Below are 18,559 nucleotides of genomic sequence, written 5' to 3'. Positions count from 1 at the left end.
CCTTCGACAAAGTCTCCCCACCCTTATTTTAGTGCTATAGATCAGTTTTCTCAAAACTAAATTTGGACTAAAAATTATTATTAGTGTGCAGACTGAGGCTATTTTTGTAAGCCTAGTCTATGACTTAACTCAGGAAGGCTACCTTGCCTTCTAAAATGGTCAAATGATACTAGCTTAGTACTTTCTCATATAATATTTGAACAGCCTTTAATAAAAACCTCCTTTTTGTGCACAGTGTTTGTTAAGTAACAGAATACATCCAATTTTATCAATATGACCAAAATAAGCTTTGAACTCCTGAGAGAAAATCCTAAGAGTATTTTGATATATAAACATTCCCATTCTTCCCACTAAAAATATTTTTCTATGTCAAAATGTAGACAGTACTAGGAAAAAACAGCAAGAGTTCTTGACATTCTTAACATTGTGTCTTGTTTTATATCCTAAAATCATCATAAATGCTTTGTTAAATACATAATTGCTACAGTAGCTGTCAGATAGGCACACTGGAAAAGGTTCTCTATATTAAATTTTGTTATTTGAAAAAAGACCTAACTTCTGTCATTCACATGATTTTCTGTTGTGAACACTTGTGATCCTCATTGATGCAACATTGTAAAAAAATGAAAGGATGATTAGTCAAGTGGAGCTCTGCAAAACTAGGCACAGACCAGTTTCTAATCTTCATATATTTTAGAAAGTAAGTTATCAACATACTTGCTTACTATACTAGTGCAAAAGCAATATATACCAATGCTAAAGCACTGTATGAAACTCTAACCTCTTTATAGTGAGTAGAGTCTCAGGATTGACTTGACTGGCACCAGGATTTCATGGCAGTCTTGACAATGTTTGGCAATAAAGCTGCCTAGCTTGTCAGTATATTCAAACTAGTGTCTTTAGCGGGAGAGAAGAAATCAGAAGTATAATAGCTTTCATAGTTTCTATTAAGAGCCAATCCTAGCCAATTATACAAGGAGATTTTCAGTCAAGGACAAACTGAACAAAGCAGCTTGAAAGTTTTACCCTTCCATAATATTCTTTGTATTATGATTTTAATTTTGCCAACACCTAATTACCTCCATTTAAGTTTGTTTTGTTCAGTAGATTCTAGGCTCTTACTATAACAACAACTTAGRATTGATACATATATAAAAGTTTAATATATAACTATCTTGAAAGCCAAATCATTAGGGCTAGTGAATTACTTCAACCTCATTAAAAATATAGTTTTAAACTGGAATATATGCCGAATGACAAAGCAGGTGGTCACTTTAACGTGAAATTAGCACTAATAAAAGGCAGTAAAGAAAAATGCCTCAGACATAAAAGCAAACCAGTTAGTATCATGTGATCACATCTAGACACCACTTTTTGCAACTGCTACAAAAAGATCCAATTGACAAGACCTAGATCAACTGCTCGGCTAACTGATACAATTAAAACACTCCAAAGTGTCTCAAAGTTGAGAACACAGAAAACTTCAAAGTTACTCTTGAATTTTAGTATTTATTGTGCTAGACAGCTGGACTTAACTTTTACAATAAGCAATTCAGATTTGTAGGAGCTTTTTTCAATACAGGTGATTTTACAATAGTAAAATATATTTTATCAGAACATTTCCTTCACTTATAACGATTATTTTTGTATCAAATCCTTTGTGATGCATAACAAATTTTTCAAGGTCGTTCCTTCACAGAAGTTGATGATGGAGAAAGACTGTTCCCTCTTAATTCTACTCAAGCCATACTCACACCTAGTCATCCCAGCAGCTGAGACTTGCAGTTGGAAGTGTGAAGGCTGTGCATGCCAATGACAGTTATAATCCTGTGAAATGTATCCACAAACCAATTTCCAACACACTTATCTAACATTTTAAGTAACAACTAATCAGTAAAAGCTAAAAGTTAAAATAGCTAAAATCCTATGAACATTCTCGCATTTTTAATAAAAATCAGAGGTACAATGCACCTTTAGAGCATAGTTCTTTAATGCAGTTTCCTGTGAAGTCTGAGGTAAACCACTCAGATATATATTTATATTTGAAGAAAAAAAATTTAGACCGCATTGAGCTACATTATATTCTCGATTTCATACAGAGCTCAATTTCTTATACTGATGTAAAACACTTCTGTATTATAGAAATCTGATTCCTGCTCCAAACTGAACACCGTCACATATCCTGAAAAGAAACAAAAAACCCAGACAATATTAGTGATACACAAGGTACTGATAAAACTGAAGCTAATTCTCCCTATCCCCAAGTTCCCAAGTTCTTCAATATTTGGAGAGTTACAATTCAAATTTTAGCTGACAAAGGCTTTGTTACATAACTGCTTTGCCAATCCATCATCTATATGGAGTAAGTATTTACATTTGCAAAATAAAGCCCCTAGTTTTCAAATTGCTATTATTCATTCACATTTCACATGAATGACAAGCAGAAACAGAATCTGACTCCTGTACAAAATACAGAGTATCTCACACAGTATGTACAATACCTCACAGGCAAGAACAGGCCCCCCAAAGCTTTTCTATTATATACTGTTTGCTTGGTGTAGGGTAATTGGTTGCTAACAATTTAATTTGTTCTCCCTTTCTCTCTATCTATACTTAAACTTTTATTCATTTTTTCAAGCAAAGACATTAAACTTAATATTTATGCAATTATTTGTTTTCAGAAGGCTTAGGAAAACCCCATGAGCTGTCCGAGTGTTCATTTCCCCTAAAGAAATAAAACCCCGCTACACAGCTATCCACACATTTCAACAGCTGATCTCAAGTTCAGTGAACTTTGAAACCTGAGATATAAACAGTCTTAAACTGAGAAGTACTGTGAAACCAACATAGCCAGTCAAGTGCTGAAAACCTTTAAAGAATAAACTGGCGTTGCATAAACAAAACTAAGAGACAGGGGATTCTCTCTGCCAAAACCAAATAGAAGTGCAGGAACCTTTAAAACTAGTTGCTATTAAAGAAACAGCTGTAAAAAACAAACCTGTCACCAGACTGTACTCCCATGGGGAAACAGTAGTTAAGTTCTAATCTAGCAATGTTTCCAAGGCGGAGCACTATTCCAGCACCATAAGACCATCGAATATACTCTGCCAACTTCCGCAGATGAGCTCTGGGACCGTCGCCTGAAAACAGAAGAGCAAGAGAACAAGAATCAAAGTAGGCTGTCAAGGTGTTCAAGGGCTAACTAAATTTTCAGAGTTACAAAACATTACTTAGGAGTATCTACTGCAAAGATTCAAAACGTTATTATCCAACAACTCCCACAAATACCAAGTATCTCAAATTAAAACTATATACATCTAAGATTCTGGTTGGATTGCTGGCTGATCTTCATTTCCCATTATGGGGTACCTATTTGCATGATTCTGGAAAGGGATACTAAAGATATAATTAAAAATCTTTAGCAAGTCTCTCTGAATTTCAAAGCAGATTCATCTGCTTGTCAATTGTGCATAAAGTGTATCCGTTCCATATAGATGCGGTCTCCTTTCCATCAAGAAAGGCAGACACCAAATATCACTATATCCCAAAACTGATATTGAAAAATAGAATGTTAATATACTCAAATGTATCTTGGAAAAAAAGTTGGGGGAAGGAAGATCTCATAAGCTACCACACCCTCATCTATGTTAAAATGTCCCTGCTTTTTATTTAGTTCATCCCAAAAAACATATGAATCCCACTAACAYGTCATCTTCCAACTGCCCTCCAGAACAGTCTAAGATAGCAGGCATTAACCAACTACCACACTGCTCTGTGAACAACTCCACATCAGGGATGCTACAATTGGCATTCTAGCTGTCTATTCTACTAGATGATCTTCAGAGGTCCCTTCCAACCTCAACCATTCTGTGATTCTGTGATTCTACATGTTGTGCTAGAATTTATGTAGTGAGCTAATAAAATTACTGCTGTAACCCGCAATCTGCCATATAGACAGGTTAATAGCAACAGTCTTTTAATGCCCACTGAAATATATGCAGTAAACAAACTGATTTTGAGGAAACAGACACATAACAGCTCTCTTCTGCTATTTGCTTTTTTATATTTGGATAAGCAGGCCTTGTTGCATACAATTCTATTGAGTCTTACCATAGTTAAGATTGCAAAGGTTTCCAGCATTGAGGAAGAAATGTGTTCGGAAAAGGTCTCCAAACCCTCCCCGGCCCGGCCGGAAAGGGAGAGGGGTGTATAGATGTAAGCCTCCAGCCCAGTAGGCCTCTCCTCCCAAGTAATCACCTATTCAGGGAAAATGTTGGAAGCAAAGAATTTACTCCGGCCTATATTAACAGAATCATTTGTTAAAGATGCAAGAACATAAGGAATAAGTTGTTTTACACTGCACTGCTACCCTACTGCAACCCCTGTTATTTGATTCTAGCTCTCTCCAACCTCACCACTATCAACTAAAAATTAGCACTTACACAATTCTTTACCCCTTCTGAGTGACTTGCCCTTTTTCCTTGATGCCTTCACCTAAACAATCTGAGGCATGCACCTCTTGGTGGTTCATCAGAAACTACCTCCTGAACACCTTTGAAACATTTGCACTAGCTTTAAAGAAGAGAAATTGGTAACAGTTAAGCAATTAGTCTATGGTAACTGCAACTCAGCAGCAGAATAAGGAAAAGAACTAAGGAAGCTCCTGTCTCTTAAACTGCCTTCACAGATCAGATTACCTTTTCCCTAAGCTATCAGAACATACACTGTATCAAATAGGGATTTGATATGACTGTTGCTATAACTATCTTTTGGGAACTATTTAAGCATGAAGGTTGTTTACTAAAAGTCAACGTGACATACTAGAAGTTTGAAATCTGGTCACTCCTGTCAACAAAGATCGTAAGTCAACCTGAATACGAAAAGGTGGTTTTAGAAGCTCTCAGTCTTAAAAAAGTAGAAGAAATAGAGTTAYCAGAAGAGAAGGAGCTCTGGCTCATCTTCAACTTATTAAAAATAAGAGCCATGCACTCATGAAATTCCCTTTAAAAAGGCATTAGAAAATTGTATGTATTCTTGTATATATGAAAGGTCTGAGATTAATACAAAACTAATAGAGATACAGTAATCTATGCAAGTCTGAACAAACGCTTGGTTTACAGAAGTAGCTTAGGGCTTAACTAAGAACTACCGGGCTTTATTCTATTGTGAACTAATAATATAACAACAGATCAAAGACAGGCAACACTTCTAAGATTCAAAGGGCAGAAAGAGAACAATTATTTTAAAGCTATAGAAAGCTTAAGGGCAGAATTTGAGTCTTTGATACAAATTAACATTCACAATATTGTCAGGGGAGTGGTATTTAAAAGTTTCAGACCTTCACTCTGGGGTCCAATGCTGTACATACTGAATCCACGCACACTTGTTGGTCCACCAAGGTAAAACCTAGTGAATACAGTCAAATTTAATTTAATGTTTCATTTGAAAGGAAGTATTTGAAAATATCTAGCAATACTTTAATATCACTTTTCAGAATTACAGGTATCTTCATTACAAGTTTAATAAAGGGCATTTATATAAAAATTTTTCTATTTCATTAAATCTAAATCCTGATGCATTTGAGATAAATTTCAAAATAAAGTATTAAAAACCAAAATCAGTACACCTCACTTAAAGATCAAATTACAAGGTTCCTCAGTCTCTTTGTGCCCCAACGTTGAAAAAGAACCCTGAATTTGAATCTCAAGCTGTTATAATAATTCCCAAAGAAATACTATAGTTAAGATGCCATCACAGGTGAAGCTAACACAATTAACCCTTGATATTTATTGTGAATAAATTTAAGTCTGAATGTTTTCTGCTAGTGATCTTTAATCACAAGTGTTAGAGTACAAAATTTGCTAAAAAGACAAAAATACGGGAAAGATTTACTTCTAAAAATACCTACTGTCTCTGTAGTATTACCTATACCTGATGTGAAATTTTGCAGATACAATGGTATATATTTGAAGGCAGTGCTACTACACAGCAAATTACAAATTTATACCACCCCAATATGAAAATCAAAAGCATGTCTGAGTATTTACACGGAACTAAAGCTAACTAGATGTTTATTTTATTCTCCTTGAAAACAGAACTGCTTCTCCTGTTTCTCTCTTCTACTGGAGTTTCCTGTATACATTACCTGGGTTGACTGAAAACAATTAAGAAACTTTTAAAAAAAAAAAAAAAAAAAAAAAAAAAGCTTAAGTAAGTTGCTTGCCTATCAGCTATACTAGATGGTTTGTCTCCAATAGGAACCAGCATTCCACCCCAAAGCGATGCCGAAAAAACCTTTGGAGAGAAAAAGAAAAAGTTGTTTACTAATATGTATTACTGAAATTCCCTAAAAACAGTATTAGTAAAATTCCATTTCTCAGTAAAAGGCAGAGGTCCCATTAGTCTGACAAAGTTACAGATGATCACAGTATATATGTGGATATCACACCTTCAGTAATTGTATTTTCAGGGAACTCTTGATCATTGCTGCCCTCTTTCGATACTATGCAGTGCTGCACCTTGAAAAAGGCAACACAGCATTTTTAGACTTAGTGCTACTTTCACAGTACAGTATCTAAAGGGAACAGTGATCCAGCTCTTACTTTCTCACCAATTTTCAAGACTTGAAATAAAACAAAACCTACTGACATAAATTACTCCTGGCAATTTTAAACCCATAGGAAGCTATGTCCAGCAAATAGCTACCAAAAATGTAAACTGTAACCTGCCTGAAAATTAGCCTTATACTTTAAAGAAACCATCTAACTTCTATAACCCACTATATTGATATCAAGAATGTAAATATCATTACTGCTTAGCTATAGGGTGATTTTCAGGGGCAAACCATGATAATAAATACATTTAATCATTTGCCTGCTGCCTATGTATGAAGCAGAAATATTGCCGTCAAATGGCGAGATCTATTGTTAATAGCTAGGCTAAAGATGTTGAATGATTTGTCTAGCATACAGCATGCTCCTGCTACCTTCAGTCCTGAAAGTCCCCAGATGCTTCCCCGGCATGATTAGATGTGAGCTTATCACGCGGTACATGCCGTATCTGGTTACGCAACAGTACATGTGCAAAAGCCACTTGTGTACAAGTCTATGCGCATGAACAACGGACCACAAAAATTATGTGCACCATGGGATGAGATATGCTTCACTTCCATTCACAACGTAGCCATGCTAACTGCCATGGGAAGGAACAGGGTCCTCTTTGTGCAGCCATTAAATTACTTCATAGGAGATTCATGCCACCTTTCTCAACTAGAGCTAAGGAAACATATATATAAGACAACTGGAAGTGCACTCATCAGGCAATGCCTCTTCTTCCATCACATGAAAGGTGCAAATATAATCATGTAATAAGAGGGGAGTATAGCAAATGGCCCTAAAATGCCCTTCTGCATTGGCCTCACAGGTCTAACCCAGGAACTTTATTGCACTAAGTCTTGTCATAATACAACCAAGACACAGCAGAGCAACAAAACCTTACAACATCAATCAGTTAATTAATACTTGAACTATGGAAGTAGCTTCAAGTTTTTCAATAGTACTGCTGGTATAATATTCTTCATTATTCCATTATCTCTTAGACAACTGTCAAGAGGAATCTTCTACTTATTTCTTTTTTGGTATGCTGGGGTATAAATTATTGCAACCTACAATTTTTAAACCTTCATAATGGAAGTTGGTGTTTTACTTCCCATTCAGCTACGAGACAAGAACATACTGCATCATATCTATGAGATACTTTTTTCTGAATTTAGACAGAAATATTTCTAAGATCTAGCGAAATTCTTATTAAGAAGGCAGAAAGACACCTATTTTCACCTATGCTATGTCTGTGCTGTCAAAGCTGTCTGAAATTTAAGGCCTTTATGTTCCATAAGAGGCTGGAGCACATTAAGCACAAACTTGCGAGTGAAGTTTTCCAGTGTTGTTTCCTCTGCAAGAAATCTCGTTGGCATACACCAGAACTGTTCTGCCAACCAAATCAACATTTCATAAATGAGCACGATACTGGAATTTGCTTCAAAACTGCACCATGACTCCAAATCAAAATGCTAATGTAGACACACCATAAAATCTGCAATGTGCTCCGTGGTCTCATACAAACCTCACACTATTATAAGTCTTTCTTACTTGAACTTAAATTGTTCATTGTGCACAAATATGAAGAAGTTCAAAATGTGGCAGTGCAAGCTTATTGTCGTAGCAAAATCAACTTTCCTGTTCTTTCCCAACGACAAGAAGTCATTACCATATAATATATGCTATGATTCCAAAATTAGGAATCATTTGTAATTTACAAGGATAGAAGAAAAGACAACTAAAGCCAAGATGGACAAAATATTCATATTCAGGTGAAAGAAAGATAACAGAAGATGTAGTAAGTTTTTCAAAAATACACTATTAAGAAAGATCACAAAGGACAGACATAACTAATTTCTTCCAAAAGGAAAATAGTTCCTATCGTTAAGTGTCAGACAAGTCCTTCTCTCCAAAATGTCCACTTTTCAAGTGACTGTACATGGCAGAAAGTTAAAGGAAAAAAAAAGACTATTTCACTTCCAAAAACAAATCAAGACATCTATACCATCCAGCTTCCCTTCCATGATTTTTTTTCTAATCCATAGTGAAAATTCATCATAAGATATAAGAGATTTTGATAACCTCATTTTTTAAACTCATAATTACTAAAACATCGTTTAAAATAATTACCGAATCCCATAGAAGTTGCTTATTCAACTGGAATTCAAAATCCTCTTTTAGAAAGCTCACATCCCCGCCTGTATAGCCAGCCAACTCCTGCAAAGACAGAAATTAYAAAAGCTGTAACAGATATTACATGTTTCTTCCCCCACAAAATTCAGCAAGTCTGCATCCCCATTAGCATTTTTTCCTGTTAAGAAGCACAGAAACATCAGTATGAAGAGACAACTGAATTTCAGACCAATAAAAAAGCATGCATGCCCCAAAGAATAATGGGCACCATTTCTCTCCCCCAAATATTAAACAAGGCTGTCRCTTTCTAAACCATTTTGTAAATGAGGGCACAATAGAACAGAGCTGGAATATTCAGGACCCGATACCAAATCTCTTGCTATATTTATCTAGAATCCTGAAGAACCTAAGACAGACAATTGCATTAAACCAAAGCAAGCTAAAAGTAAAAGGTGACAATCAGTGTTAAAGGCAGCATATAACAAACGGCATGGTAAATAAACCCTGAATTATAATCACTCTTCTCACTCAGGAAGGGAATAATTCACTGCTGCTTAGAGGAACAGAGCCCAGGCAGCAGCACTGCTAGCACCCATGATGTTCCAGAGCAATCTACTTCTGGAGCACTGCATAAGGTTGTGCTTCTGAAGTATTAACCTGTACAGCAGAAAAGCCAGCTTTTCAAAGAGCTCTGAACATAACACAAGTAGAAATCATTTTCTTTTCCAAACTGATACATGCATGTGCCTTTGAGAGTTATTTTTACCAGCCTTTCAATTTTAATTGTAAGACTTAGAAGCTTTGTAAGCAATAGGATCAAAGTCTGGTAACTTAACAGTGTAGTGATACAAAACAGGAGACAAATACCTACTATCAAGTGTAGAGTGGATACTGTCAGGGACAATGCATCTCATCTAACAAATAATTTAATGCTAATGACAAGATAAACTGTGGTTATGCTGGTTGACTGATGGTATACAAATGAAAATATTCACCTCTAGAAAAAAGTTTTTATGATTTTAAAAGACACACACTGCAAAGATAAAAAGTAACTACTGGTCATCCTAATCAATCTAAGATTAATTTCTAAGTTTAGACATCTTTTACATGAACATTAACCAGATAAAATAAGATTTGCTCAAACACACATACAGGTAATATCCAGTGATAGTATTAGTGATTTAATACTACCTGATTAATTTTCAGCAAAGCACCTCGTCTTGGCAAAATAGAAGAGTTCCGGGAATCAATTACCATGGCATGCTGAAAAGAATCAAACAATTACTTTTAGGTTCTCAAACAAGCTGAATATCACAGAAAAACACTATTATTTGCTATCAAACCTGTGTACACAGTGGAAGACAACAGCGGCTCCAGCTAAAGCCAGTGTAGCTGTATGGATTTGGGAACTTAGCTTTGACTTTAGAGGCCACATCAAATATAGTTACATATTTTGTCCACTGTACACAAAGCAATATAGCAGCAACAATGTCCCAGTGCGAATCACCAATTTTGTGACAGTAACCTGCAAATAGTTTGTTTCCTAGAATTCAAGACGTAAAAATTAAAGATGGCAAGCAACCAACAGATGCTACAGGAAAAAATATTTAGGAAGAGCACAGCAACTCAGCAGGAGGAGGAATGGCACTGTCTCTCTCTTCTACAAAACAAGACGGTGCTGCAGAAAGAGATCGGAAATGACAAGACGCAAGGGGTCTTTTATGCAGCCCTGCAGAAAGAACAAACCAGCCTATGCACCAGTCAATACGCAACAGTCCGCTTTGAAAAAATATTCTCTTTTTTGACCTCCTGGATGAATGGCCAAACAAGGCAAAAGGCATTTCAGTAAAATACACTACCTACTAAACAAGTAAGACAAAAAGCTGCTTTGGTATCATTCTTAAATTAGATTAGTCAAAATAACATATATACTGTTCAAGATAGGAAAAAGCCTTACAGAGAGAGAAGATTTAAGAGAGTGTCCACTTTCTTCTCGAACAGAAAAGGATGCTGTTCTGGCAAGGCAGCCAAGCTCTCTCCACACACCCTCCCACTTCAGTGTATGGTTGGTCTTCCAGATTGGAAACTACAAATAAAGAATTGAGTAAGACATGAACAAAATTTTGCTACAAAATGAAAATAAACATTTTCCTCAAAAAGTTTCTTTTAAAAATTTATTTATAGATGAATCTATGCTTTCTTTCCAAACCCCTTGGATCAATCATTTTTCATTTCAGAGTAAAAGTTAATTGTGCTCCAGTCAGAGAATTACACTCTCTGAATAGGCGCACACTACTTAATCTATCCCAAATGAAAAATATCTTGAATTGGGTTGATGCAGTTGGCCAGGCAACCAGCTGACTTTCTGAAATGATGCTTCAAGTATTAATAGTTTTGGGGAGAAAAGGCTGGCATCTATATTAGGCCGAACTGAGATTGAATTCTAAGAAAAAGATCAAGAGGTATTACATCTGTCATCTTAGAATTGTTGACCTCTTTCAAATAACACGTGTCTCATGCCCAAGTAAAAGTATTTCAATCATAAAAAAAATTAAGCAAATATTCTGTGACCTGAATTAAATGCAAATGAAGCATGTGTTCCACAAACTTTTGTGCTACACTTACATTAAATTCTGTTGATACTCCTCTATCAGTTTCACGAAGAGAACTCCAAGGGAACTGTCCAGTTACTTTATACAGGTTAACTGAAAAACTGAAACACCGCATTATTGGTAGATTTGAAAGCAAAATTAAATAGGCAGAACTTTAAATTAATACAAAAACTTACAGAACCAGCTCTGTTATATTATTATGCCCTCAGTAAAGTAATAAATTAAATTACTCAATGGAAAAAACTTTACTAATTGTTTTATATATTGAACTGTCATAAAGCAGAAAATACTGTAAGAAATAAATTAGAAAGAAATACYAACAGCTAAAAGTTAGCTTATTATTATATTATTAATACTAATAGCCTGCCTGCATTTAAAATTTAACAAGTAGCTACTTTGAATAAATCTGCATTACGTAAAAAATTGAGTAATTTACAGATTTCAGTCTTTCAAGAAAAATCCTCACTACTAACATTTTAATTTCCATTCATACTGCTAAAGCTTAAGTATCTGCTAATCAGTCAGCAAGAATTTGGTTTGACAATCAGCTCCTAAATTGTGTAAGGAGTTCTGGCAGAAAGAAAAAAAAAAAAAAAGACCTTCTTGTACCTGTAAAACACAACTCTAGGCCCAACACATGTTGGCATAAAGCAAGATTTGCCTAAATTTCAAGGAAACTGTATTTTGCTATTTGTACGTATGTTTTGAAAAACAGATACACTTTAAACTATTGCTATTCCTTCATTAAAAAAGAAATACTCAAAAATGCATTTCCTACTTTCTTTCAAAGTTGCCAGGCTGTGGTTTGAAGAACGATAGGCCATATGATGTTTCCTTTGTTCCGTATGAGAACTGGAAGGTTACCTTTTCTGCCCGTCCAAAGAGATTTGGGAACTTAAGCCCAAGTACCTAGGAAGAAAAGAAAAACATTTCATATTGTTTGCTAACTTGCTCCATAATCATATGCTGAAGATGAGTATATCAACTCTAAGAATGAGAAAATGAAAGCACTAAAAAAAAGAGTCGTAACCAAATATGCTTTTCATAAGCACTCTTTGCAYGGCAGCGAAAACCACCGCAATAGCACACATTACAGTCCGTATCATCATCCAATTTTTAGTGCCGTTCAGTAGCTGCTGACTTAATCTGCATTCTCATTGTATCATCATTACTGCTATTATTTCAAGCAAAATCTCCCAGCTGGTTTGGAAGCCTGGGAGCATCAATCTTTGGCATGATAGAGCACTGCTTTGCAACTGCAGGCTTTCCAACTGATCACTGAGAAAACTACCTGGCAGGCACGGTTCATCAGAACTGGAGCAAAAGCCAATGGAAATTTATCAGTCCGGAGACATGACCCCATACTTCTGTTTTGAAGAAAAAGATACTTTTGCAATCAGTCCTGACAGCACTACAATGTATCATTATGATTTTTCAGAAACTACAATTAAACTCTTCTTCCTGTTCAGACACAAATTCCCTAATAATACCGGACATTTGGCAGAAAGGATGGAGCATGTTTCTCTCCATCACAGCTTCCACCAGAGCTGTTCTATTGTTGCATGTTTTTTTTAAAAGAATGTAAAAAAGCTGCCAAATTTGTGCAGCCAATCCCATGTACCAGATCCTGACTGCCTTTCTCTAAGAGCTATTGGAAGCACATCAGTCACCCAACTGTATTTGTTTTTGCAATGATGGCTACTATGCAATTATCCAACTCACCAGAAACCACTAATCCAAAAGCCTGTTGGTATGAAACATTACATCAACAAACTTCAGATGAATTTAAGGGATTAGAATAAATGTGAAATCTATTTAATTCTTACAGAAACTTAATCCCTGCTGCCAAAACCAGCACATATACGAGCCATGCTTTTTYATTATTCAAGAAGTTTTACTTTTCTGTTAGAAATGGAAATCAAATAAAGGGGAAGTAGAGTACAAAATAGAGACACTAAAGCAGTTTTAAGACTGTTTTCAAATGCACTAAAACCAACAAGTAGAATCTCTCACTGATTTCATTCAGGTCACAGTGCCTTGGACATTGCACGCAGCACCAGAGCTGCGTAAGCGGGGCTCACTCACTCTCTTCGTTCCTGTTCTCCATGCACCCATGCAACACCATCACCCGAGCTGCACGGTATCTGATCCAGGTTAAAAATACCTCTAAGAAAAAGATGAGTCCCTTGATCTGGCTTATCAACCCATCCCAAGTACAGCTGCACTGTGCACATGAGAAAGCAGAATGGGTGCTGGAATGAGCAGGTGGAAGCAGGATCTACTTAAGCCAGCTGTTCTGCTGAGACACATCAACAGAACACAGTCTGAGTGCTACTTTTTGTGTCATCTGGTAATGCTTTTCACACAAGGTTTTAACCTGATACATCTTTAATTGTCCTTGGATATATAAATGTGAATCAAATGGAAGTAAGTTCCACAATATATATGGCTCTGGAAAACCTAGCATCTTTCAGCCCAGAATAGCTGGTGGGCTAAAACAGTGAAAAACAAAAACAATTCTAAGCCAAACATACAGCATTCCCTTTGAGAAGAAAAACAACTTAAATAGGTCTGATGGAAGTTAATGACAAACTGCTTACTAGTCTCTCATCTTTAAGGAGATTAAGCATTTTAAACATTATCGAAAATAGTTGAAGTAATTTTAACAATTACTAAGATTAATGTATTGAGTTGGAAGCTTTAACATTTTTCCTTAGTTCAAAATGGGTTTTTGCTGAATAAAAAACTGAATAGTACAAAGGTCTCTTTAGAGACAAAGGTTTGACAAAGCCTTAGAAAAGCTGGATCAATAAAATAATTTGGCTTTGATCAAGTCCTCACTTATTTAATCACCAAAATTCATTCTCAGGTTTGAGACATGAAAATGAGAGGAATATCAAAAGGCGTTCGTAATTATTTGAAATCATCCATACCATACTGCCTTCGTTGTTGCCAACCATAGTGTTATAGCTTCCAGTAAGTCTTCTCAATTCTGTTACTTCAAAAGTTACATCTAAACCATTTGGAAGGGCATCATCTCCTAAATAAATAAATAAATAAATGTTATCTCTAGAAATCTATTTGAAAAAAAATATGCTGACAAAAGATGAATTGAATTACTTGAAAACCGCTGGAACTGAACAATAATAAAAGTCTGCATTACAAAGAAAGATGGCTTGAGAAAAAGATGTTGTTTGGATATGCATGAAGAATATCAAAGCATGACTGGCTTTAACCATCAACACATTAGTTTAATTACAAGCTAGTAACATTTGTTTGTTACCCACCTACTGAAAGCAAAGGTTCACACAAATTTTAATGTTAAAAAAAATAAAAATTAAAAGGGGTCCAGAGAGAGCAAGAAAAACGCTGTCAGTAGAACCGAGCTCCCAACACTCTGCAGGAAAGTGCAGAGCAACACAAGCTGCCTGGTCCCCTCAGAGCTTCAGTTAACACAGTCCTTCTGAAGCACAGCAGTCATGGGCACTTAATTCTACTTGAAGCAACTGGGACCGCATCCCATCACCAGCAGCCTGCAGAGTTGCACTGCATTTCTTTCTCCAACTGAAAAGGACACTAAGTTTGAAAAGCACCCGCAAGTTTGAAAATACTGACCGAGGCTTACTATGCAACTTGAGCACACTCACCTGTTCTATATATCTTATAGCTCTTTTTTTAAATCACAAGCACTGATGCAATCACTAGTATTTCCATTAAGCACAAAGGATTTGCTGATACAATGTCAGTTATGTGATGTGTAACACATGGAAGTACAGGAGATATTTTCAAGCTTTTCCTCAAGCTTTTGTCCTTCCTCTGAGAATTTGGATTAAGGGACGCGTACTGTAATTATCCTAGTGTCAGAAGTTCACTCATTTTTGCATGCATACAAATAACATTTACAGATACACATATATACAGATTCATACAAATGCACCTGTAATACACACCTTGACAGGTATCAATCAGAACCTCTACCTGTCTAAAGATTCCTAGACGAAGCAACTTTTCACGAGCTTCATGGGACTTTTTCATTACCTACAAGGTGAGATAAGAAGCTTAATGTTTCAGTTTACTGAAAAATAATTAGGATAAAACTGTTAACATGCAGCTAAGTTATACAATATGCATTTTGTATACAAAGACATATTTGCATGCCTTCAAAACAGATCACAAGCACATTACAATAAAGAAATAAATTAAACCCAGAGCATCCACCTCAATTTCTGCTTTTTGCTCGCTTGCACCATAACTGTTATAATACTTAAATCTATTATTCAAATGGGTTTACAGTACTTAAATCTCATGCACTTATTTACTGGGCCCATACTTTTTGGAAAAAAAAAAATCTATTCTGCTTAAACCTAAACTAATGTACAGGAAAGGTGTGGATGACTCCTTTGCACTTCTTACAGTACTAAAAACAAACATGCAGAAATAAAAAGCAGGCGTGCACACATTTCACATACTCTCGCATACATCCTTTTTTTGCTTCAACTGGAGATAAAACTAGTTAATTGCACAATAAATTGAGTGGTTACAGAAAGCATAAGACTACACACATACTCTGAAAATAAAAACAAAACAAAAACTTGGTCTGCATGGGACAGTTGAGCTTCACAACCAGAGCAATACAGTTATTGTGGTCAATATCCCAAAACAGACAAGCACTAGTTGCAGTAAAGGCAGCAGCAATCAAAGCTGTCCAAATCACTTGTCAGTCATACTCCAGAGGAAGCACTATCTAACTGTGCAAGAACACAACACCTCAAGTTACACTTTGATCCATTGTGAGATGGCCCTCTGGGCTGAGCTCCAACAACTTTTCTTAAGCAAATTAATTGAAATTGAGCATCACCTACTCTAGTCAGTACTTTTCAAATGGCAACAGTGAAGCTGAAAAAATATCTCAGAGTTTGCCACCTCTCAATGTCTTTAAGCTGAATAACTCCAGAAATATATTATCTGCCAGTATTTCTTATTTAAGTTCGACTTCCAAATCACAAGTTTAGAATCATCATAAAATTGGCTAGCTTGTCCCACATAAAAGGAGGGTAGCCCAAAGCAGGAACAAAGAGAAAATCATAATCTGAATTTTTAAAATAACCAGTCTGATATTCACTATAGCACTTACATCAATGAGATTTTTAGCCTTGAAAACATCACAGATTTCATACATGATAATGTCATCTTTGGTCCTTCCAAGTCCATCGAAGTGCACATGCTGAACCACCACCTAAACATAACAAATGTTTAAAAATAAATATTGAATTTTTATCTAATGACAAGTGCCAAAATAACCCACACAGAAAAAATATTGCTGTCCCAGTGAAGGTAAAGATGCTAAGGATTCCTATTTTAATTACTACTAACCCATATTATCAGAAACCAGTGCTATCTACAATTCTGGAAAACTGTTTCTTTAAAACAGGTAGTACTGAAAAAAGATATTCTAATTTCAAATCTAAAACTGATTATAGCAGAAGAGACTGTAACAGATTGTTGCTGTCAGGATTTTAGAGTTGTACGGACAAAATCACTGCTAAAATCACATTCAGATCTTAAGACACATAAAGCAACACATGTAATTAGCTGTAGTTAGTCACTTCTCACACAAGCTACACACAAAAAACCTCACAAGCCATAAATATTTAAACCCTATTAAAATTATTACTACTGCTGTAACATTGTAGTTTAAAATGCACATCAAGATCACTAGCATTATGAGGTTTTACATATTTTTTAAAATCACTTATCTTTTCATATAATCACTTAAGATCATTTTATCTTAAAAATCACAGCAGAGTATCAGTTCAGCTGGTACTAATGCACTACAGTAATAACATTTCACTTATTTTTCCAGCCTTTTCAGTATACTATAAATTTAGGATAATTACTCTGTCAAAAAAGATCAGCAAATGTTTTATGTATTTGTAGCTAACAAAATAGCAGAATAAGAGCAACCTAGAACTACTGTAAATTGCTTTAAAAAAATCCATTGGAATTCACATGCAATGAACAAAATAAAAATCAGCTTTATTACCAAGCTTCTAGTTGGGGTGACTCTGAACAGCATCAGGGAAAAGAAAATTACATAAAAACCTAAGATAACGCATGATATCTCTCCCCTTTAGCATGGTCAAACATATTATGGGCCAAAACAAATATGAAATATGCTCTTGCATGTGAAATAGTTTAAGAAATTGCCATCCTCTGGCTGAAGTTACTATTTACCTTAATACAGTAATTCACATGGTGGCAGTTTGCCCTAACCCAGCTAATACTGCACTTTAGCAGGTGAAGGACAGTTGCATAGCCTGCTACTAAACACTGTCATGGGGGCAGAAATCTCTTATGAGAGAGAGCAGAAAGCAGCATCTAGAAACAGGTGTAATAGCTCAAAGCTGAATTTTAATGACTACTCTTGTGGTAGGGGAAAAAAGAACAATAAATAGAAAATACTAGATTAAATGTACAGTACTAAATTTACTTCTTTCACATTTTGAATCTTTCTTTCGAAAGTTCCCTTAGGAAAAACAATCAATCAAGCATGCAAAGATGTGAAGACATTTCTGTTAAGAAAAATCAAGACATTGTTCAGGTACTTACATCTTTGTTTTCAAGAATTTCCTGCTTGGCTTCAGGTTCAACTTCAACCAGTTCAGCTTCCTCTCCCAAGGCACCAAAGTCTGGCCCACTCATTGGAAGAGGCTCCAAACTCTGCAAGTATATAAGTTTTCTTCTTATGTGATTAGCAAGTTGCCTTTTCCAATATAAAGAAACTATGTTTCTGACACTGTGCCCATCAGATCATAGGGGAAAATAAATAAATAAAATTAAAATAATCAAAAATAAAGAAGGACTGGTAGAAGATGTGAAGGCCGGGGGCAGCCTTGGCTGCAGTGACTACGAGATCGTGGAGTTCAGAATCCTGCGAGGAGGCAGCAGGGCAAGAAGTAGGATCGCAACCCTGGAGTTTAGGAGAGCAAACTTTGGCCTCTTCAGGGACCTACTTGGAGGAATCCCATGGGTGAGGGCCCTAGAAGGAAGGGGGGTYCAAGAGAGCTGGTTAATAYTCAAACATCACCTCCTCCAGGCTCAAGAGCGGTGCATCCCCATGAGTAGGAAGTCAAGCAAAGGAGGCAGGAGACCTGCATGGATGAGCAAGGAGCTCCTGGCAAAACTCAACCAGAAGGAAGAAGTATACAGAAAGTGGAA

The 18,559-nt window shown here is 35.9% G+C and overlaps 1 protein-coding gene across 1 annotated transcript in view; it reads right to left on the bottom strand.

The window, feature by feature from the left end:
• Window positions 1-1,489: 1,489 nt before the first annotated feature.
• The window catches only part of SAMM50 (SAMM50 sorting and assembly machinery component), a 21,151-nt gene continuing 4,081 nt past the window's right edge, over window positions 1,490-18,559 (bottom strand). The window contains exons 2-15 of the mRNA XM_026067828.1: window positions 17,951-18,061; window positions 16,476-16,577; window positions 15,292-15,379; window positions 14,275-14,381; window positions 12,120-12,250; window positions 11,355-11,442; window positions 10,687-10,815; window positions 9,921-9,992; window positions 8,727-8,813; window positions 6,224-6,294; window positions 5,339-5,406; window positions 4,111-4,257; window positions 2,999-3,140; window positions 1,490-2,182 (exon numbers count right to left, since the gene is read on the bottom strand). Of these exons, the coding sequence (XP_025923613.1) occupies window positions 2,137-2,182; window positions 2,999-3,140; window positions 4,111-4,257; window positions 5,339-5,406; window positions 6,224-6,294; window positions 8,727-8,813; window positions 9,921-9,992; window positions 10,687-10,815; window positions 11,355-11,442; window positions 12,120-12,250; window positions 14,275-14,381; window positions 15,292-15,379; window positions 16,476-16,577; window positions 17,951-18,061 (1,389 nt within the window). The 3' untranslated portion in view covers window positions 1,490-2,136. The remainder of the gene's footprint in view (window positions 2,183-2,998; window positions 3,141-4,110; window positions 4,258-5,338; window positions 5,407-6,223; window positions 6,295-8,726; window positions 8,814-9,920; window positions 9,993-10,686; window positions 10,816-11,354; window positions 11,443-12,119; window positions 12,251-14,274; window positions 14,382-15,291; window positions 15,380-16,475; window positions 16,578-17,950; window positions 18,062-18,559) is intronic.

The sequence above is a fragment of the Apteryx rowi genome, unplaced genomic scaffold (assembly GCF_003343035.1).
Source record: "Apteryx rowi isolate R43461 unplaced genomic scaffold, aptRow1 scaffold_263, whole genome shotgun sequence".
NCBI lineage: Eukaryota > Metazoa > Chordata > Aves > Apterygiformes > Apterygidae > Apteryx > Apteryx rowi.
Note: the sequence above shows the minus strand (reverse complement) of the source record. Positions and strands in the feature narration are given on the sequence as shown.